This window comes from Myiozetetes cayanensis, unplaced genomic scaffold, assembly GCF_022539395.1.
Source record: "Myiozetetes cayanensis isolate MyiCay16 unplaced genomic scaffold, myiCay2020 scf104, whole genome shotgun sequence".
NCBI classification, from domain to species: Eukaryota; Metazoa; Chordata; class Aves; order Passeriformes; family Tyrannidae; genus Myiozetetes; species Myiozetetes cayanensis.
In genome coordinates, this window is record NW_026086650.1 from 109703 (window position 1) to 132303 (window position 22601).

Here is a 22601-nt window from a genome sequence, read left to right on the forward strand (position 1 = left end):
AACTGGAGGCTTCTCACTGCCTGGGGCACCTACAGACACTGACACTCTGTGAGGATCCTCTGCAGGGCAGAACTCAGGGGAGGGAGGGGATCAATCTGTTTGCTGACACTGGGGCCCTTTGAAAAGCCTCTTCACTTCTGGAAAGCCTGTCCCAGAGCTCGCTTCACTTCTTTGTTTCTGAGCGTGTAAATGAAGGGGTTTAGCAAAGGAGTTACCACCGTGTTGAAGGTATTCACGAGTTTGTTCAGATCCAGGGAGTTCTGGGCTGATGGTTTGACGTAGAGGAACATGGTGGAGCCAAACCAGATGGTGACAACACTGAGATGGGCAGAGCAGGTGGAAAAGGCCTTTTTCCGGCCATGGACTGACTGGATCCTCAGGATAGAAGAGATGATGTACATGTAGGAGACCAGGGTGACCACACAGGAGGCCACCACAACAATTATGGAGACAAGGAAGGTTGCCAGCTCCACGGGCCATGTATCACTGCAGGAGAGGGCAAGGCAGGAGTCTATATCACAGAGAAAATGATTGATGACATGTGGCCCACAGAAGGTCAGCCTGGATGTCAGAAAGGCCAGCAGGGAGATGGCCAGAAAGCCTCCCAGCCAGGAGCTGAGCACCAGCCGAGTGGAGAGGCCACTGTTCATGAGGGAGCTGTATCTCAAGGGGTAGCATATGGCTAAGTAGCGGTCATAGGCCATGACAGACAGGAGAAAACACTCAGTGGAGCCTAGAGAGAGAAGAAAGAACAACTGGAGGATGCAGACCCTGAAGGACATGGTCTGGCTAGTCCCCAGCATGACTCCTATGGCTTTGGGAATGACACCTGTTGTGTACCAGATCTCCAGAAAGGAGAGATTGCTGAGGAAGAAGTACATTGGGGTGTGCAGGTTTCTGCTCATCCACACAAGGCCTATGATGGATGCATTGCCTATTACTGTCAGGGAGTACATCAGTGCAAACACCACCACAAGGGACACTCGGGAATGCCATGTGCCTGGGAAGCCAAGAAGGATGAATTCTTCCACTCTTGTCCCATTTGCCATGTCCTTCCATCTGTTGAGGTCCATCTGCAAAGAAAGAAAAGTTTCTCCAAGAGTCTGCATGCCTGTGCTGGCTCTTCAGATGCTACTGGTAGTGAAACTAAACCACCATCCCTGAAAATGCACAGCATGTGAAAATGACATCTATTCTCAGTTGAAATTTTCAGGGAGATCCTCCCCTGCCAAAGCAAGTTTGGATAACTAGATCTGATCCCGAAAATCAGGCCTACACCACCAAATGAACGTTTGGAGAATTATGTATCAGATCAGGTACCTCATCTAGAAGATAGTGAATGTAGTCACTTCTTTGAGAAGAGAAACCAGCTTAGGAAAGTATGGACAGCAGGCTGAGGCTCTCCAACCACAGTAAAAGCTTTTGATTTCTGCTGACTAAGTTGAAATACCTAACGTGAAATACTGCTCAAGGAATCCTGGTCTTGTATATTTGCTTTTTTCCAAGTCTCAGCACAGGAAGCTTTGGCAAAATATCTGCACGTCCTCCACTGATCTCTGCTTCTCAGCAGAGCTACTAGGGGTAGTGTAACCACGTGCAAGACCCAGTGGAAACTTCACACACACCAATATGATGTTTTGGAAGCTTCATCTTTATTGGAAATTACACTTACTTTTATACAATTCAATAACTACCACATATTTGACTACTTAACCTATTATTGGTCACACACACAAAACACACACTGTTCATACGATTATTATTGGCTAGTCAATATATCTTATTTTCTTAATTCTTCTCCTTCTAAATCTAACCACAGCACTTCTATTCACATGTCTCCTGGCAGGTCCAGCTCAAACTCCCATCTGCAGGTGCTGTTTTTCTCGTTCCTGCAGGTGTCCAGTCCTTGTCGTGTTCTCAAAACACTTAGTCCTTGAGGCTCCTCAAATTCCCATCAGCTGGTTCACTCTTGCCTTAACCCAAAAGTTTCCTAATTCTCCTACAGGGTAGGATTCACCTCTTTGTAATTTTGCCATTCCAGGGTCAGGGGAAGGATTTCTGCTGACCAAGCTGAAATATCTATGGAGAAATACTCCTATCTCAGCTCCTCAGCTTACCCCCCTTCTTTCTCCATGGACAGAGAAAAATCATGGCTCATTTTGCCTCATTTACAGGCTAAAAGCCCTCCAGAAGTGCCAGGTTGTCTCTGAGGTCTAAGGTCTGGTGAGCACCTTAGATGGATGTCACACACCTCAACTCGGGCAGAGGTATTCCAAGCCTCAGTGATTGAAGGCAAAATCCTGCTGAACTGCAGGGTATAATCTGTGTCCTCCCTGCAGACAAGGCAGGATTCTTCATCAGTTCTCTAGGGGAGAACAGATGTCATCCTCAGGTGGTTGTGTAAGACAACGTTGCTGCAACACCACCTACGGGATCTCTTTCTCTCCCATCTTCCTCCACAGCAATACAGACCAGAAATCTCATGTACTTAAAGGGTAGAGAAATCCCCCTTAATCCAGCTCTCCTTACACATGCAAGGCAGTGGAAGTCTCTGCTAGATGTCTTGGGCAGGCTTCACTCAGCACAGCTGCCAATGGAAGTGTGCCAAATGACACCTTTTCATGCACCATCCTCCATAGTCCCCTGGCTAAAGGAGAGCATTGGAGAGAGGGAGATTTATCGGGGGCACTCTGGGTTCAGTGGTGTTAGGAGATGAATGGAGGAGCAGCTCTCACCTTGCTGACTCACTTCAAGCTGTACACAAATGCCTGGGCGAATTTCGTCTCCATCCACCTGGTAGGAACCGATAGCTTGTGCTCCTGATCTTTTCCCTCTCACAGCCAGCTCTGCACTCCTGCTAAAGGGAGCTTTGTGTGCACACACAGAGCATAAACTCTCTTCAGTTTAGCTTCATATGGTGAGATCATACCCCAGAGAGTCGCCAGCATCATTAGCATGAGAACATCCCCACACCCTCCTCATTAACACACTGAAGCTCGAGCTGGCCACACCTGGGAGACGGTTTTCTGTTTTCTCTCTGTGTGCCACAGGGAGTTTGACCTCTGGGAGATCTTAGGGGCTCCTCAGAGATGGATAGTACTCTCTCTTCCACAAGCCAATTAAAGACCAGCAGTTCAATTCCCTAAGCACCTGTTTGCTGGGTGTTTGCTTCCTGCCTGCAGCTGTGGTATGAGAACCCTGCCAGGAACTCAGTGCTCTCTTGTGCATCCATTTGCTGACAGGTAGATGTCTGAAATCAATGTCCTAAGAGACTGGAAGTGTCAAGTATTTGATGATGGACACTAAGGTGGTCATGAAACCTCCAGGTGGGAGAAAACTGAAGGCAAGTATGGGAAAATGAGTACAGAGGCTCTAAGGGATTCACCTGCCTCATTTCAGAGCCTCTAAATGCAGTTAAGGCCTATGTCTTCAGTCCTAATTGAAGTGAAGAACTAAGCAAAGATCTCAGTTCAAAGTCAGACAAAACCTTAGTAGAGGAAAATTGATTTCCTCTGCCTCCAGAGAAGGCGTCTCCATTTGAGGTCCTCGTCTCTGCTCCATTAATCATCAGTGGAGAGAAATAGGCACTCTCAAGCCTCAGGTTAACCCTTACAAAATGTGCTGTCTCTCACAGTTCAGGCAATCTAAGCCTTACAGACACCTACTTTTCTTCTCGTGACACTCAAGATAAACTAGACAGCTGGCTTAGACTGCACTCACACACAAAGACACTCCCATGTCTCATCCCTTGGGCATCTGGAGTCACCTCCAGAGAGAGGCTGCCTGCACCGTCCAGGGCTACCACACAGGTGTTGGACTTGACATTTTCTGCAAGTCCTGTGTCCCAGGCTTCAGTGAGGCTGACCTGTACCTGGTGTGACGTAGAGCTGTAGCTAATGAGAGTAATGTGCTCAGCTTGAGCCTGTTTGCTGACCACAAAACCCTGGCCCTGCTCTCTATGTGCCCTGTCCATGGGCATGGATGTGGGTTTTTAGCCATGGGATGGAGGTGTTGGAGGCTCTGGCAGGGACAGCCTGTGGGTTCACCTGTGATCCCATGATGAAGCAACCTCTGCACACATGACCAGGTTTGGGGGCCCTGCTGTGAGTTTATTCTAGCTGGGGAGTTCAGAGGCCACCACTGGTCGACTGCAGGATCTTTGGCTCCAGAAAGAGGATTCCTGCCATTTCCTGTGCGCATCTGCTGGCATAAGTCCTGGGGGTGAGCTAATGTCTCTTCACAGACTGTGGGAAGCGTCTATGCAGTGTGTTAGGGCAAGTCCTGAGGATGGCCATGAAAATTATCAGACTTGGAACACATTTCCTATGAAGAAAGGCTGAGAGAGGGGGGGTTGTTCAGTCTGGAGAGGAGAAGACTCTGGGGATGCCTTATTGTGGCATTTCAGTATATATAAGGGGCTTATCAGAAAGATGGAGAGAGACCTTTTAACAGTAGTGACAGGAGAAGTGATTTTTAGTGAAAGGAGGGTAGGTTTAGATTAGATTAGGTTAGGTTGGATTAGATTAGATTAGACAGAATCAAGAAATTTTTTAGGATGAGAGTGGTGGAACATTAGAAGAATTTGCCCAGAGAGTTGGATGCCTCATAATTAGGAGTGTACAAGGTCAGGTTAGTTGGAGCTTTGACCAGGTGATTCAATGACAAATTGACAAATGTCCCTGTCCATGACAAGTGGCTTGGTCTAGATGGTCTTTCAAGGTCCCTTACAAGCCAAATCATTCGATGCTTCTATGATTCTAGAAATGGTGCTGGTAGCAAAGATGGTTTGGTGAGGTCCTTTCCTCCATGGCAGGTAGTCTGGGCTCCAAGAGCCTTTACATGGGGATGTCTTTGAGATCCAAGCTGGTCCCACAGGGCTGGAAGGGTGCATCCCCTGAAGGGATCTTGATCCATTTCAGTGTCAACTCCATAATTACCTTGCTTACACAGAGTGAGATGCAAAGTCTGGCACAGAAGTCAGAAAAGAATCCCTCTCCTTTGAAAGCTCATCTGAGCTGCTGCTTGGCAGGAGTGGCGTGCAGCAGCACTCAGCAGCTTTGGCTTCTGTCCCCAAAGGACCCTCTTGGAGGGTTCAACTGATCCTGCTGGTGCTGCTGGTCAGTGGTGCTGTGTTTGACACAGCAAAGCAAGAGCATTTTGGCAAATGTCTGCCAAACTCAGAAGGAAAAGCTAAAAGTGGGAATGGAGGGGCAGGTCTGTCAGAGCCTGAAGAGCAAGAAGGGCACAAGGGGTAGAAGAGGTAAGCACAGCATGCCAGGACAGGCTCTCACACTTCCCCTCTGGCACAGGTGGTGCTGTAGTTACACATTTGCTACACAGCTCCTGCTCAGCAACAGGAGGCATATGGTGCCTTCTTCAGGCAGTTGGGGGAAACCACACAGTCACAAGCCCTATTACCTGTGGGTGACTTTTACCACCTCAGTACTTGCTGTGGGGGCAAAATGACTGGGCACAAACACATTAGGACATGCCTGGAGCATATAAAAGACAAATTTTTGATGCAGATAATTCGTGAACACAGAAAAAATAGGCTCTGTTGGACCTGCTACTCACAAATGGGGGAGAACTACTGGATAATATCGAACTCAAGGGCAGCCTTGCCTGCAATGACCGTGAGACTGAAGAGCTTAAATGTAAATGCTTTTTCTCACTCTATCCCACCCCTTGTATCCTTTGGAGCCGTCTTCTCTCTGTGTCTTTTTCTACAACAGGGTTATATACAAACCATGAGGAATTCCATTCTTCAAAGCCTTTTGAGCTGCTGACCACTCAGTGCCTCCAAGGGAACCGAGCTCCTCACTGAGGGACAGCAGGGATTGGGTTCCAAATCTGCAGGACATGCCCTGAGACCAAGGGGCCATATCTGAGCAGAGATATCAGAAGGCTGGGTCTGATCCCCTTCTCCACAGAGGGAGAGGGGCCAGCAGATCCACCAGAAAGGCTTTGAGAGTCTTAGAGTGCAGCAGAGAGGACGAAAGAGATGGGAGAAAGAGTAAGGCAGGGAAGTTGAACACTGGCCATGGTTTTAGGGAGCCCCAGCAGGCCTCGTTTGGAAGGGCAGCACTGGATGCTCAGCCTTTCCAAAACCCATGGCCAGGAGCTCTGTCCTCAGTACAGCATCAGCTTCTGGGTTCCTGGGGGTCCTTGTCCAGGCACCATCAGTGGCTTTAGGAGTGGGGACACCTTGTGCCACAGTAGGGGCTGGTGATGCAGGAGAGGTCAAAGCCCTCGGAGTTGATGGGCACTCCGTCACAGCTGAGGATGCTGCCAAGGGCAGCGGAGGTGGAGGATCCCACCACGGTGTTCTGTGGGAAGGAGCTAAAGATGGGCCCGGGCAGGGTCACCAGCACAGCAGGCGGCTCAATGACGACGGTGGAGCTCTGGCACTGCCTGACACAGCATTCATTGCAGCTGTTGGCACGGGGCGGAGCTGTCGGGGGAGAGAGGAGGGGAGGGACTGGGAGGGGCTGGGAGGGGAGGAGGCGGAGAGGAGGCGGCCCGTGCGGAGCAGAGAGCCGGGGCTGGCGGGGGCAGCGAGGCGCGGGCGGCGGAGCGGGGGATGCGGCGCTGGCGGGGCGCGGGGCTGGCGGCGCTGGCCGCGGTGCTGCTCGGTGCGCGGGGCTGCCGGCGGGGACCAGCGGGGCCGGGGCTGAGCTCGGGTGTTTCCCCGGGAGCCCGGCACCAACCCTTCCCTCTGCTTCTTCCACATCTCTTTCTCCCTCCCTGCTTCTCTGCCATCTCTCATCCCCCGAAGTCTTCGTGATTTGTGTCATAAAGGCTGCTTGCACATCTGCCTGCATTTCCATGCACCCACATCCCCTCCCCCCGCCCTGCATTCAGCAGTTATTATTGCCTTGAATACAGCGATCTGTTCTTCTATGCATTATAGCACCTGTCAGCCCCTGGTGGTCTAGTGGTAAAGGCGCCGCGCTATCACTGCGGAGACCCGGGTTCGATTCCCGGTCAGGGCCACTCCCGGGCAGGTGGGGCTCGTTAGCCCTTAAAGGCAACCCACCTACGTCCTAAGGACCTCGCTGCCACCGTCCAAGCTCGCTTGGCCCCGGCAGATGAACCTTAGGATTAAAGGGTGGGCTCAGTTCCGCGCACACTGTGTCTCACCTAAAAAAATCCAATGCGCAGGCTGGAAGGTGGAAAGACCTTCCCCGGATCTTCGCTCGCGAAGACTGGCCATTATTATATTATAGCACCTGTTCTCTCTACTCTTCCTTTCTCTATCCATCCACGCAAGTGTGGACATGACTTCTGTCTGATCTCTGAGTGCATGAATTTCAAATTCCCTTACATGCCATTCCAGTCTGGCTCTTTCTTACACCTACTCTACTTGATGCTTTCTCTGGTAAAAATACTCTCATAACTGGGCCATTGTTTGACACGTGATCATTTCACAGAATATTCTGAGTTGGAAGGCACCCACAGGGATCATCAAGTCCGGCTCTTATGTAAATGGCCCATACAGGGATCAAACCCACGACCTTGGTGTTATTAACACCATGCTCTAACCAGCTGAGCTAATCTCATTTGATCAATCTCATTTGACAATCTCTGTCCCTTCTTCCTGCTCTCCCAGCGGTGGTTGCAGACACAGACCAAGTGGGCATGGCCAAAGGGGGGACGAGGGTAGGAAATAAGTTTTGCAAGTCATGGTTTGCATCACTCTGCCACACCATTGTAGCTTAAAATAAGGCATCCCCACCCTGAGATGTCTGAACCTGTCCTCTGCAAATTCAAGGAAATGGTGCTTTAACATAGTGCTGATTCAGGAGGAAGCCTGAAGTTCCCTAGAGAGGACAGCAGAGGAGCTGATGTTTTGATAGCACTCAGCTGACACGTGCCTGCAACCTCCCACAAACCAAGGAAGGGCAAAGCCTCTGCACAGGTGGTAACACGCTCCAGAAAGACATGGAGGGAGCAGTTAAGGCACAGAAATCAGAGCCCTTTTGCTTCATGCACATTGCCAGACTCTTCCAGACCATCTGGGAGTGATCCATCAAGGCAGGCAGCTAAGCACTCTACAGCTGCCCTGGTGTGAGGAGGAAATAGTACAAAAAAACTGGGCAAGGGGTTAAGGCCCAGGAGGTTGCTTCCTTGAGAGGATGGTGAAGCCCTGGCACCGCTGGCCCAGAGAAGGTGTGGACACCCATCCCTGGAAGTGTTCAAGACCACTTTGGATGGGGCTCAGAGGAACGTAATCTAGGGGAAGGTGTCCCTCCCTGCTCATGGCAGGGGGTTGAAACGAGATGGCCTTTGAGGTCCCATCCAATCCAAACTATTCCATGTTTCTTTAATGATTCCATCTCCGTGGGTATAGGCAGAAGCCAAGCCTGCTCTTCACAGCCTTCCCCTGCCCCTCTACAAAGTGCAACAGGCCACAGGGAGTGAAAGTGTTGCAAGTAGTCTGATAAAAAAAAAAATCAGATTTGAGATTTGATTATATAGAAGTAGTAGTAGTGATAATACAATTGAGATTTGATTATATAAAAGAAATTTTTTTGATCGCAGGTAGGAAATTATGAAGCACAATGTATAGAATTGTTAAGGAGTGTTGTGTTTGAAGTATGCAACCATGGAGACCTCACCAAGGAGTTACTGGACCATGCATGCTAAGTTAGCTAAGTTACTGGACAATGTATGCTGCTTGGAAACCCCCTTGCCCCTTCCTATCTTAATCTGTGTATCGAGGATTCCAGTCAGTAAAACTAAGTAGAACTGACCAATGATTGTTTTGGGGATAAAGATGTATTGCCTATAGAAACAATCATTGTAAAGGTTAGATTTAAAAATGGACTTATGTAACAGAAAAGAAGGATAAAAATGAATGGATTTTGTTGCTAAGACATAACATGCTTGCAGGATTGACCCCACTGTGTTCTCAGCTGTCATAGTTCTGATTTTAGCAAAGAATTTTTTTCTTTCCCTTTCCCCTGCCCTGTGTGCCCTGTGAATGGGCCATTAGGTGAACAAAGGAATAGGCCTGATCCACTGATGGCTGAGAGATTAGTCTCCTTGACAACGAAGAGGGAGGAGTTGAGGGGTTGCTGGTGTGTGTGCCTGGAAGGAGGTGGAGCTGGGTGTCAGCTCAGCTCCCTGCCCTGAGCAGAGCCGGCTGTGAGCTGCAGACACTGCCTGGTTCTCTTCTTTCCTGTCCGAGGGGAGTTTTGCTGCTGCTCTCTGCTCAGCTGTTGCTGGCTGCAGGCCCTGCTTACAGTGAATCCTAACCAGCTGAAGTTTGTGAGTTTTCTTCCATTGGGAGAACTTTCTGTTTTATTGCTAATTTTTTTTTCCCTTCCCCTTCCGCCCCCCCCCCCATTCCCTCTCTCCTTTCCAAATTTTCCTTCTGCCAGTTTATTGGTTTTGTTCTTGAAGGGGATTATTTGATGGATATACGAGTATTACTTGGTTGTGTTACTTGGTTTTTTTTCTTTCCTATGTTCCTGTTAATACACACATATCTTTCAATAAAGGGCTGTTATTTTCCCTTTTCCATAATTTGTTTTCCTTCAATCGGAGCCTCTCAATTTTGGATTTATAATTGCTTAGAGAGAGAAGTTTGGGTCTTTTTCTCCTAATCCATCCTCAGCAAAAGACCCTTGTCTCATCTAAACTGGGACACCAGCACACCAAATAAAGAAGTGTCTGTTTATTCACATCAAACCGGTGTGAAATAAGTTTCTTTCATCACATTTGGTGACAAAAGCACCAGTGAGAGCCAAAGGAAGACAGTTGTACCTACCGCACTGGGAACTCTTTGGAAAGCTCTTTTCTTGAGAAGAAAGCCCCTTGCCTCCGAAGGCATTTCACCTAAATCTGTAGTTCTCTTGGGGGACACCAACACACATTTAAGAAACCCTGGCAAGGCTGAATTACTTTTGCTGCTTTCAGAATAGGCAGTCCAGCTCTGGCTTATATTGCCCCAAGTGAGTTTTCCAGGTTCAGACTTAGAGCCCCAGGACTTTTGCAAACACAGCCTGGCTGCTGCCATCTTCATGTCTCTGAACTTCAGCCTCCAGGCCCAGTAGCAAAACCAGAGTGTTCTCAGCGAGAGACCAGATCCATGTTGCCGCAGGATGCTCAAGTAAGAAATGTCCAAACCGTAAATGTTCAAAATATAAGAAACCTCCAGTGTGCACAGAGCACTTTTTCTACCAGCTCTGAACAGCAGAGCTGGCTCTGTGTGTCAGGACAGCCCAAACAGAGGCAGAGGAAAAAGCAGTGACTGTTTTGCAGCAATGCCCAAGGCAGACTGGACATTGTGAGACCCTCCCTCTGGTCTCACTTGCTTTGATTTCTGGTGTGCTGGCGGGTCTGGGTGCCTGGCTGAGGAGGCCCAGGCGCTGTGGGTGCTGCTGCTCCTGTGCCCCCTCTGGTGCTGTTGTGTGTGGGGCGCGGAGCCGCTTGGGCAGCGGCGACTGCGCAGCCCTGGGCCAGGAGCCCAGCGCCCTGCCCGTGGTGGCAGCAGCTGTGCGGGCCCAGAGCTCTGGCTCAGCGGGGTGTCGGCCACAGCCCCGTGGGCTGGGCAGCGGCGGGGCCCGGGCTGGCCGCCGGCCCTGCCTGTGCCACTGCCCCTGGCCGGCAGCACGGCCCCCTTGGCCTCCTTGACCCCAGCCAGGCCAGCCTGGCCACCCTGGGGCTGTGCCCACCCTCCTGCTGAGGCCTGGTCTCAAGAGCTTCTGCCCCAGGGCTGGGAGACGCCTCGGGAAAGCAGCAGAGCAGCCGGGTGGCAGGGAACCAGGGGTCTGCCTGGGGGTTGCTTGTGGCCTCTGCCCCCCAGTTCCCTCCACCCTGCCCCTCAGAATTCCCCCCCAGTCTGTGCCCCTGTAGCCTTCTGCCAGCCAGTCCCTCACAGATTCCCCTCAAGGCTTCTCACTCCCTTGTCCCATCAGGGCCTGTGCAGCACCTCACCTCTTCCTGGTCTCCCAGTGCCCCGTCCCCTGCAGGTCTCCCCCAGCCCCGCCAACCTGCCCGGCAGCGGCGCGGCCCTGAAGGAGCTGCAGAGGAGCCGCTCCAGAGGCACTTTGGAGCCCTGAGCGATGCAGCCAGCAACACACAGGCAGGACACAGAGGGGGCTTCCTGGCTAGGGGAGGGCTTGTGGTCATCTCCAAGGACAAGCTCTACCTGTCCACTCTGCTGCAAACGTTGAGGCTCCAGCACAACCACCAAAGGCCAAGGGGCTTCTGCCCACTTTTGCTGGCACGCTGCCCAGTGGGGCAAGCGTTGCCAAGCACAGGGACCCCTTTTCCCCTCTTCCCCAAGGCCTTCTGGACACTGGACAGCAAAAATACTCCTGGGCCTCTGTGTCTGGTAACATGTCTGTCATATTGCCATGTGTCATGGGTTTGCTCTGGGCCAATTTTTTCTCACCCCCCACACAATTGCTATAAGTTGAGAGAAGGTTTATGCAGATAAAGGAGATCTGATTGGGGAGAATAATATCAGCATTTATTACTAGTCAGATAAAAACTAGAGAACTATATCTACAAAAATTCTAATTAGGGAAAAATACAAAGTATTTACACAAATAGTCCTCCTCCTTTTCTATCAGTTCAGGAGGAGAAGCAGTCTCTTTCTCCATTTCCAGAGGTCCAGGTCTTTTAAAGAATTTTGCAGCACTCCAAAGTTTTTCTTCTATTATCTCTAGCCCCTCCTGGGCTAAGACCAGAGGCTGGGGGTTACCCAGGCCCTGAAGGGTCTTCCATGGACAGGCGTCTTCCCCACAGGCTCTGGTGGCCCCAGTAGAGACAGACTGACGGATCAGTTCTCCCCAGAGCTGCAGCTGCACAGGCAGACAGTGCCCTGCAGAAAAGGCCGAGTCTTCCACGCCCTGCGGAGCCAGTCTTGGAGCTGCGGGCATCTGGAATAGGGGACCGTCTGTGCAGCTCTCAGCCCGTCGCAGGATTGAACTGCCAGGCCTGCGATGGATGGTGACTCTGATGGCATCTGTCACGACACAAAGGGCTGGAAGAGGCAGCAATGGAGTCTACCAGAATTTGAAGAATGGAGTTCTCTGGACAGCTTGGATGATGTAGATTGTTTGAGCTGCCAGATTTGAGATGGCAGGGCTGTCGTCAGTCATGGCTTGAAGGGCTGGAAGAGAAAGGAAGAGAACCAAGGTCAGAGGCCAGGTCTGTGGGGAGCCGAGGAGCCCCTGGTGCCAGGGCCATGCCAACCAGCTCTTGCCATGGCCAGGAGGGAGCAGGGCCCAAGGGGATCAGCTGGAAGGTGCTGGCCACCGATACCGCCCCGTGCCCCTGAAATCTCTCTCCACTCTGCCCAGGCCGCCCCTGGTGCGTGCAGGGAGCAGAGCCCTGCGCAGCCGGGGCAGGACTGCAGCTCCCTGCCCAGGGTGTGAGCTCCTCCCGCCAGCCCCTGCTGCCAGCCCGCTGCCCTCACTCACCCTGGTAGATGAGCTGCAGCTCTTGCTGCTCCTCCCTCAGGTACCTGCCGGCGATCCCTGGGAACACAGAGCCTGTCAGGGCCCCAGAGGCACAGGTGCCCCGCAGCGGCGATGCCAGCCCGGCCACACGGCCTCCTGGCTGGGCTGGCCCAGGGTGGTAGCAGGCGCCAGGGCACTCGGGGCTCCCCGTGCCCTTGGCCGCATCCTGCTGCCGCTGCAGCAGCCGGGGCTGGGGCCGAGCTGTAGCGGGGCGGGGAGGGACCCCGGGATTGTGGCTCACCCATGAACTTGATGGCCGCCCTTCGCAGGGGCTCCTGTGGGCTCTGCAGGTACGGCAGGGCCTGGCGCACGTACTGGGCCACTCGGCTGCTGTCCTTTTGCAGCTGCAAAGAGTGCCAGAGCACGGGGGGAAGGGTTGGCTCAGGCTCTGCCCCACACACTGGCCATCAAGGGCTGGGGCATGGGGCCGTCCTTACCAGGCACTCGCCAAACCTCCATGGCTGCTCCAGGGTCACCAACTGCTCCAGATTCTTCCACTTCAGGAACCTGGCTGCACCACACAGTGCTTCCCGAGAGGCCTGCAGAGCAACAGAGAGCGGCCCATGGCAGCGCAGCCCAGGGCACAGGACCCGCATCCCTGCACCAAGGCCAGCACGAGGCTGGAGGTGATGATGGGTCAGGCCAGGAGGCACAGCAGCCTCCTCCTCTGGGGACACCAGAGCCCACGAGTCCTCACCTCTGCCACACGTTGGTTCTCGTCATGCCAGTTGAAGTAGAGCGGGAGCAGCCTCTGGTGCACGTGTGGCTTTAGGATCTTGTTTCTCTCTGTCACGTCCATCCCGTGACGGAAGAGGACCATGGAGAGCTGCTGCAGCTGGCTGTTGTCCTGGGGCAAAGCAAGAGGAAAAGACCTCAGCACTGGCTTCTCCAGGCCCACCAGGGCACAGGCCTGAAAAGACACAGGCTACAAGGTTTCCTGGCAGCACTCGGTGCCCACGAGGAGGGGTACAGAGCCTTACGTCGTCAAAGAGTGGCCGCAGTGCCTCAAGCAACTTCAGGGCAGTGGGGCCTGATATTTGGATGGTTTTGGTCTGGAGCACATTGATGAACACAGAGAGGGTCATCTGAACCATTGATGCCGAAATTTTGCCCCAAAAGGCACGGAGAAACTGCTTTAGAGACAAAGTTTGTTTCTTTAAAGCAGGAGGTATTTTATTGCAACGCGTTGGGGAGCTCTCCAGGTCGCCCTGGGCAAAGAGCTCCATCCTGTACAATCAGCATAGCTCTTTTATACAGTTTTCGAATATAGGATTACAACATAATCATGCATATTCATTAAATTGCAACATCTAGTTGTAATATTCATATGAAGGTGGAGTCTGGGCGGAGTCTTCAATTTGGGGAGATTTCACGGTGGGAGTTCCTGTTGCCTTCCTCTGGGCGGGGTCGTGTGTGAGTCTTCCTCACTGTAAACTTCTGAACTTTCTTTCGATCTTCTCCTTTTAAGGCAGTTTTGGCAAACACAATAAGGTCAGGGCTGACTTTTGGCTCATCCTACGATTTGCTGAGTTGCTATCTCTGTGAGGAATGCAGCTATCTCTCTAGGACTGCTCTAGGATTCGCTGAGTTGCTATGTCAAGGACTGCCTAGTTTCCTAATGTTAAGGTTTTGAAATTTCTCTTACAATTTTGTGTTAACCTTTTATGTTTCAAAGTTTTAAGTGAGTGGCTTCATTCCCCCCTTTTCTTATAACTTACGAATTCTTTCGTCAAGTTTTAATCTCTAAGGGACGTTGGTAAGATTGGATCATTGCCTAAAGTGTTTGGGTTTTTGTCATTAAGGATTTCAGTCTGCTCCATAGGTATATGTTTGTGAGTGTTAGTAAAAGTATAGCTATGGTTATGATTAGTATTGGGTGCACAAGGTAGTGGAATACTTGAGTTGCTGTTGGGGAATGCCCTGTAAAAATATCCCACTAATGGTAGTGCCGTGTCCATATTCACACAGGACTTTTACTCAGGGGCTTGGTACCCTATCTGCAGATGCTGGTGTTTCACTCGTTTCTTCCTCTTGCTTATTCTCCGGAGCTTTCTTGACTCGTGAGTAATGAATCCATGTAGGTCGCTCTTTGATCCGGACCGCGGTGAAGGTGGTCAGCAGGATTTGGAAAGGTCCCTCCCACTTTTCTTGTAGGGGTTTTCCTAAGAGATTCTTAACATATACCCAGTCACCGGGGTTGAACAGGTGTAATTTACAATCAGGCTGTTTGGGTTGATGTTCTATCACCACAGTTGTACTTTTATCAAAATGTTTCCCTATAGCAATTACATAATCATAAATGTACTGATTACCTATTTGGTCTATAGCATCTCCATTTACAATCTGCATAGCATAAGGTCTTCCATACAGTATTTCAAACGGACTCTAAAAATTATGTAACTGCCACTTGATTTGTAATGCCTTGCTTATTGCTCTTACTACTTTTGAGTAAAACCTTGGTTACTTCTCTTTCTTTATTTGTCCTACAAGGGAATGCTTCAGGCCACCCAGAAAATGTGTCAGTTAATACTAATAAATATCGAAACCCCCCTTTTCTTGGGAGTTCTAAAAAATCAATTTGCCATACTTCACCTGGGAATTTACCTCGATTTATGGCTCCCTGATGTACCTTCGTTCCAGTATTTGGATTATTCTTTAGGCATCGCTCACATTGAGATGTGACGTATTTTACTGTAGTAAAGAGTTTTGGTCCTGCTATTCGGGTTTGTAAATATTGATAGAGTGGGTCCAGGGCCCAATGGGTTTTTTCATGTTCTATCTTTACAAACTGCCACATTAATTTTTCAGGTATTATTAGTTGACCTGTTTCTAACTGTCCCCACCCGTTGTCTAACAATTTACCCTTGTTCTTTTTAATTCATCTTTGATCTGATTCTTGATAATTTGTTTGAAAATCTGTATCTAATTCTCCCGGTATTAAAGCTGTTATGTTTATTTCTTCAGTTTTTGCAGCAGCTAATTTGGCTTCTGCATCTGCCTTCCTATTCCCTATTTCTGGAACTGTGTTACCTTTCAGGTGTCCCTTACAATGCATTATGGCCACCTGCTCTGGGAGTTGGACCGCTTCTAACAACCTTAGAATTTCTTCTGCATGTTTGATTGTTTTCCCCTGGGCAGTTAATAGTCCCCTTTCTTTCCAAATTGCTCCGTGAGCATGTACGACAGAGAAAGCATATTTAGAATCAGTCCAAATGTTAATTCGCATACCTTCTGCTAATTCCAGGGCTCGGGTAAGAGCAATTAGTTCTGCCTTCTGGGCCGAAGTCCCTGCAGGTAGGGGATTTGATTCAATTACCTCTTCTGTTGTGGTCACTGCATAGCCTGCCATTCTTACTCCTTGCCTCACGAAGCTGCTGCCGTCCGAGAACCAGTTGTCCGCATCTTCAAATGGTTCCTCCTTGAGGTCTGGACGACTGGAATAGACCGCCTCGATCGTTTCCAGGCAATCATGTTCGAGGGGTTCTGCCGGAATTCTTCCTTCTAGAAACGAAGCTGGGTTGACAATGTTAGTTACTTGAATGGTTACATCATCTGATTCAACTAGGATGGCTTGATATTTTAGGAATCTTGAAGGCGATAACCAATGGTTACCCTTTTGTTCCAGCACTGCTGAGACAGTATGAGAGACTAACACAGTCATTTTCTGGCCTAGCGTAAGCTTTCTGGCCTCTTCTATGTTGATAATCACTGCGGCCACTGCTTTTAGGCACCCAGGCCAGCCTTTGCTTACTTCGTCCAATTGTTTGGAGAAATAAGCTACAGCTCTCTTATGTGGTCCCAACTGCTGTGCTAGAACTCCCAGAGCCATCCCCTGCCGCTCATGGGAGAATAACCAAAACGGCTTAGTTACATCTGGAAGACCCAAGGCTGGGGCTTTCATGAGTTCTTGTTTCAGTCTTTTAAAAGCTCCTTCTGCCTCGGGAGTCCAGGTTAAGGTACTCGTAGTCCCCTTTAGTAAGTCATATAGTGGTTTGGCAAGTATTCCATATTGATGAATCCATAATCAGCACCATCCTGTCATTCCCAGAAAGGCCCGCAGATCTCTTACCGTTTCTGGTCTGGGCATCTGACAGATGGCTTCTTTTCTTGCTGTGCCTAGAGATCGTTGTCCCCTGGAGATTTCATATCCCAGGTATATCACCTTTTCTTGTACCAGCTGTGCCTTTTGTAGAGAAACTCGATATCCACTTAAGCCCAAAAAGTTTAGCAGGGAAATAGTCCATTCAATGCACTCCTCTTCTGTTTCAGTTGCTACTAATAAATCATCTACATATTGTAGAAGGGTACCATTTCCCAGTGGCCTTTCCCATTGTTCTAATTCTTTGGCCAATTGGTTTCCAAAAATCGTGGGACTATTTTTATATCCCTGCGGTAACACAGTCCAAGCTAGTTGAGTCTTTCTCCCTGTTTTAGCAGATTCCCATTCAAAAGCAAAAATTTTCTGGCTTGTCAGAGCTAAGGCTAGGCAAAAGAATGCATCTTTTAGGTCTAATACTGTGAACCATTTTAAATTTTCCCTCAATTTGGTTAGAAGAGTATAGGGATTTGCTACGACCGGGTGTAAAGTTTTTGTAATTTCGTTCACTGCCCTTAAATCTTGGACTAATCTATATGTCCCATTCGGTTTCTTAACAGGTAGGATTGGTGTATTAAAATCTGATTCACACTCTACCAATAATCCTAGTTCTAGAAATTTCTCTATTATTGGTTCAATTCCCCTTCTATCTTCCAACCTCAGCGGGTATTGTTTTCTTACTACCGGTTTTGTTCCTGGTATTAACTCAATATTAATAGGAGCTGCTCGTTTTGACCTTCCAGGTACATCAGTAGCCCATACTAGTGGGTATACTTCACTCATAATGCGTTCAATGCTATGACTTTCAGGTTTTGGTTCTATATAGCTGATTGTCAAACTTAAAGCTGCTATTAGTTGTTCATCATTCACTTGAAATTCAAGTTTGTCTTTATTGAATTTTATTACAGCCCCTAAATTCTCTAATAGGTCTCTACCTAGTAGAGGCTTTGGAGAATTTGGTAAATACAAAAATTGATGAATTCCCATTTGTTTTCCAATTTTGTATTTAACAGGTTTTAGAAAGTAGGCTTTTTCTGGTTGGCCTGTCGCTCCCACGACCTGTACAAATTCATCACTTTTGGGTACCAATTCTTGATTCAAAACCGAAAATGTTGCTCCTGTATCTATTAAAAAGTTTAATTTCTTTTCACCTTCCCCTAGCTCCATTTTAACCAGTGGGTCTGCTAGGGAACGACTCACCGGTCCTCCTCATTCACTGTTCTTGATGTGCAATGATAGCGTTTGCAGGTCTCTCTTTTATCCTCTATCTGAATGACTATACTCAATTTCTGTGAGTTGTCTGCCTTTTTGTTCTGGCTAACTATATCATCATCATCATCACTGCATCTTAGTTCAGGGAAGCTACCCCCCTTTCTGGTGCTCCCTGATCCTGGCAGGCAGCCTGGTCCTGGCGGGCCGCCTGGACTTGGCGGGCTGCCTGGACTTCGTGAGGTGTTTTCATCTCTTGGCGTACTGCAATCTCCTCTCAGTTTAGGTGGGCTATTCTTTTTTTCCCGATTTTCTAGCCCCAAGCCCACCTAGTCTCCAAACTGAGAGGACTACTCTCTTCCCGGTAAGTTTCTGAGCCTTGTGGACTATTCAGCTTCTGTGATCCGCTTTCTCTCCCGTAACTCTCCGATCTTGCTGGGCTACTATCTTCCCAGCTGTTTTCTAATCTTTGGGGGCTGTAACCGTTCTTGGATCTGTCTTGTTCTAGTGACATATCCCCTAACAGACTAGTGTCTCTTTCGCCTCCCCTTCGCTTGGGCGGAGGAACCCCATATCCTGGCGCGAACGGCTGATACTCCCATAAGCTTATTTCGCTTTCTTTTCCGCTATCCCTCCTCGTTAATTTAAGGCATTGCTGTCCAATACTACAGGCATCACAGCAACGCTCCTTAGGTTTTAAGTTTTTCTTATCTTTCTCTAAGGCCAGTACCAGGGGATCTTGGGGTGCTACATTCACCCCACACTCCTTCTGCCACTCTGGTTTATTCCTCAAGGTGAAGAACATATCGCAGTACATTACTTCATCCCATTTGCCTAGCCGACGGAGGAACAACATGAGTTGTAAAATTGTGTTGTAATTAATTGTTCCCTCCGGAGGCCATTTTTCATCATCATCCAACTTATATAGAGGCCACCCCTATGTACAGTATTTTAAAAGTGTCTTTTTACTTATGTTTCCCCCTGGAATCCCCCCCAAATCTTTCCAATGCTTCAAGACACACCCTAAGGGGGTCTTCATGTTTATATCTTTCCTTTGCTGGCCTCCCATTGCTGTTTTTCTAAATCTATCTCTTTGCTTTAACCAGATTTTTTTTTTTTTTTTTTTTTTTTTTTTTGTCAATACTTCATACACACAGTTTCCAATCGCTTCGTCCGTCTCTGGCCTGGCTTCTCGCGAAGAACAGGAACCGCAGATTAGGACTCCGCACTCACTTCGTGCTTATTTGCACGTCTCACTCACACGCATTCACACCTGTACACTTTTAGATGAAACGTTCTTACCTTTTAGCTTTTTCTCTTTTTCTGTTTTTTTTTTTTTTTTTTTTTTTTTTTTTTTTCTTTCACATTCCAAAACCCTTTCTCGAGAGCAGCTATTGGAACCGCTCCCAGAGATTGGCACCACTCCCAGAATTTATCAAACCCTTCCCAGACGTTTGGAAATAATCCCAGATTAGTTAAAACACTACAACAGACAAGCGATACGACAGACAAGCGATACAACAGACAAGTTTTGCCGGCAAACCTATCCGCTCCGGTGGGACTCTAACCCACGATTACCTGGAAGCCCACCCCGAGGCCGGGACTCTAACCCGATTTTTTTTGGGACTCTAACCCAAAATACCTGGGGGTGGCCAAATCCAGGCCGGGACTCTAACCCGTAGGGGATTATATGCTGGGGCGTCCCCTCAGCGTTCCCCTGGGGGTAACGTCTTACCCCCGTCTCAATAGAGCGCTTTCTATTCCGAAAACATATAAAGCAAAACACAATAACGTATAAAGCAAAACACAATAACATATAAAGCAAAACACAATAACATATAAAGCAAAATACCTCTTAATTTAAAGCAGGAGTTCTTGTCCGCCGTCGCACGTAGGTCCGAGGGGTCTGAGGAGTCTCTACCGACAAAAGTCCGCCGGCAGGGCCCAGAGAGTCCCTAGACCCCCAGGCCCTGGCTCAGGAGGACTAAAACCTCCTGCCTGGCTTCGCCAAAAATGATGCCGAAATTTTGCCCCAAAAGGCACGGAGAAACTGCTTTAGAGACAAAGTTTGTTTCTTTAAAGCAGGAGGTATTTTATTGCAACGCGTTGGGGAGCTCTCCAGGTCGCCCTGGGCAAAGAGTTCCGTTGTGTTCAATCAGCATAGCTCTTTTATACAGTTTTCGAATATAGGATTACAACATAATCATGCATATTCATTAAATTGCAACATCTAGTTGTAATATTCATATGAAGGTGGAGTCTGGGCGGAGTCTTCAATTTGGGGAGATTTCACGGTTGGAGTTCCTGTTGCCTTCCTCTGGGCGGGGGTCGTGTGTGAGTCTTCCTCACTGTAAACTTCTGAACTTTCTTTAGATCTTCTCCTTTTAAGGCAGTTTTGGCAAACATAATAAGGTCAGGCTGACTTTTTGGCTTATCCTAGGATTTGCTGAGTTGCTATCTCTGTGAGGAATGCAGCTATCTCTCTAGGACTGCTCTAGGATTCGCTGAGTTGCTATGTCAAGGACTGCCTAGTTTCCTAATGTTAAGGTTTTGAAATTTCTCTTACAATTTTGTGTTAACCTTTTATGTTTCAAAGTTTTAAGTGAGTGGCTTCACCATGTCTCTGTCTGCATGCTGCAGTAGCTCCAGGAGTCTTTCATTCAGGCTCCAAATGCTCTTGGCCTGTGTGAAACACAATGCTGTGCTGGGAAGGGGCCATGAAGGGGAGCAGCCGCCACAGCTCCCAAAGGCCAGGCAAGGCCAAGCGACTGCGTTGCACAGCCGCACGCTGCTGGCCCGGCTTCAGCCGCCTGCCCCCTGCTCACCATTGCGGGAGCCTTGCTGAAGGCCTCGAGGCCTCTGAGAGCCAGGCGACGCCTCTGCGGGCAGTCCCTGTGCAGGTGCCTGGAAAGGATGTGCAGGGCTCTGCCAGCATTTTGGATGGTCTTCAGGCAGGTCAGCACCTGAAAGGCACGGAGCAGTGACGGGGTGCCCAGCCGGCAGGAGCCCGGACATGCCCAGGGCTGGGCCCGGGCAGCAGCACAGGCTGCAGGCAGCGTCCCAGGCGGCTGCGGCTGGGAGAGGGCACAGAGGTGGAGGTAGCTGGGCGAGGTAGCACTCGCCATCGGGCTCACCTCCACCAGGAATGCCAGGCCAGGGACTTCCCAGAGGGGCTCTTCGCTGCTGAGCAGAGAGAGCAGGCTGATGGCCATTCTGTCACAAAAGGCGTGGGAGACACAGCACAGCTCCCTGCAAGGGGGAAAAAGGCACCACAGAGCCTGAGCCAGGTGGGTCAAGCTCTCCTGGGACTGACCCACAGATGTCTTTCACCACCAGCCCGGGAGGAGACATGGGCGCTTTGTGTGGTGGCTCCTGCTGTGCCTCTCTCCGACTTTTCCAGTCTGCTCAGCCATCCCTGGGTGCCAAGGCCCTCTGGCCCACGGCCACTGTCTGGGGTGCCCTGTGCACAGGGCAGAAATGCCAGGGGCAGTGGGGAGAAAGGAATCTCACCTGGCCAGTAGACCCACTGCATAGTGGTGGGTGTCAGTGTTGAGGAGCATGTCCCAGACACACTTGTGATCTATTTCCAGCAACATATTCTCATCCATCAGCTGGCCAAGCAGGGCTTTAATGGTCTGCACTGCAAACCTGTGTGCAGAGCACAGCCCAGGTGATGCTGAGAGCCCTGGCCCCAGCCCCGAGGGCGTGGCAGGGATAGAGGACTGGGATGGAGCACCTGTTGGGGGCGGTGGGAAGGCTGCGTTGCTCCCGGCAGCGCCTCCAGAAGGTGTCGACCTCCTGTGACATCTCCTCTGTGCTGATGAAAACTTGGAAGAGCAGAGTCAGAAGGAGGCGGGGGGAATTGTCCTTCACTCCACCTGGGCACCAGGACAGCTGGAGGATCTCCCAGAGTGCCACAGTTGCCTGCCAAAGACAAAGTACCCAGAGACAGCTCTTAGTGCCAACATGTCCATGGAGCAGGGCCCGAGCGTGACAGGGAAAGGCCAGGGGAGACACAGGGGAATCACCCGTCCTGGTGGCGCTGAACCTGCCCCTAAGCCAGGTTTGCAGCCTAGTGCCTGAGGCAGGGAGAAGCAGTGGGGAAGGAGGATGGAAAGGCATCAGAGAGGCGACCTTGGGGGCGAGCGGAGGCCAGTTCCAGAAACTCACAGCCAGGGCAAAGACATCCGTGTCATCCCCATCAGAGGTGCATCTCCTGTGCGCTGGCCAGTATTCCAGCACAAGGAAGAGTATCTGCAGCACTGGCCCCTGAGTATTTCTCGAGGAGATGAGCGTCCTCCACATGATGCAAGCAGCTCTGTGGTGTCAGAACTCTGGGTCAGGGTGTGTGGCACACAGCGCTGTGGCCTGGGCAGCTGCGGGGCCCAGGGGACAGAGCCACGGTGCCTTGTGGGGCAGGGAGGCAGGGTGGCCTCAGCACCGGGGGCTGACATGCCAGCCTGGGTGAGACAGGAGCTGGAGTGTCCTGCAACTCTCCATCTCTCTGGCACACCATTTGGGACAGGCTGTACGGGGTGATGGGTTCTAAAGGCAGGTGAGGCCTCAAGGCAGGTGGGCTCCATACCTGTCACAGGACGGGGTAGAGCGCAGGAGAGTCACTGCAACATCCGCGGGGTGTGCCTCAGTCAGCAGCACCAGAGTCTTGTCCAGCCTGTGCTCAGCAGACACGTTGGATGCGAGCCACTGGTGGATGCACCTGACTAGGGCCGGCACCTGCAGGGACATGGGGCAGAGTTGCAGAGCTGCCAGAGCCAGCAACTTGCCCGGCTTCCCCCAGGAAGTGCTCCAATTGCCACCACACC

At 50.2% G+C, this 22601-nt stretch overlaps 2 protein-coding genes across 2 annotated transcripts; both read right to left on the reverse strand.

Moving 5' to 3' along the window:
- Nucleotides 1-131: 131 nt before the first annotated feature.
- On the reverse strand, nucleotides 132-1049 carry LOC126635014 (olfactory receptor 6F1-like). Its single transcript, XM_050305938.1, has one exon. It carries the CDS (start codon nucleotides 1047-1049, stop codon nucleotides 132-134), a length of 918 nt encoding a protein of 305 aa, XP_050161895.1.
- Nucleotides 1050-6188: 5139 nt separating this feature from the next.
- LOC126635026 (uncharacterized) lies at nucleotides 6189-22512 on the reverse strand (the record flags this gene model as incomplete). The annotated part of the gene is made up of 15 exons (XM_050305949.1): nucleotides 6189-6451; nucleotides 10316-10479; nucleotides 12022-12124; nucleotides 12435-12491; nucleotides 12715-12817; nucleotides 12911-13012; nucleotides 13171-13320; nucleotides 13454-13558; nucleotides 15790-15974; nucleotides 19631-19733; nucleotides 20604-21027; nucleotides 21289-21426; nucleotides 21515-21702; nucleotides 21949-22096; nucleotides 22364-22512. Coding segments are annotated over 15 exons (2382 nt in total), but the record flags the coding sequence as incomplete, so codon positions are not given.
- Nucleotides 22513-22601: the final 89 nt, after the last annotated feature.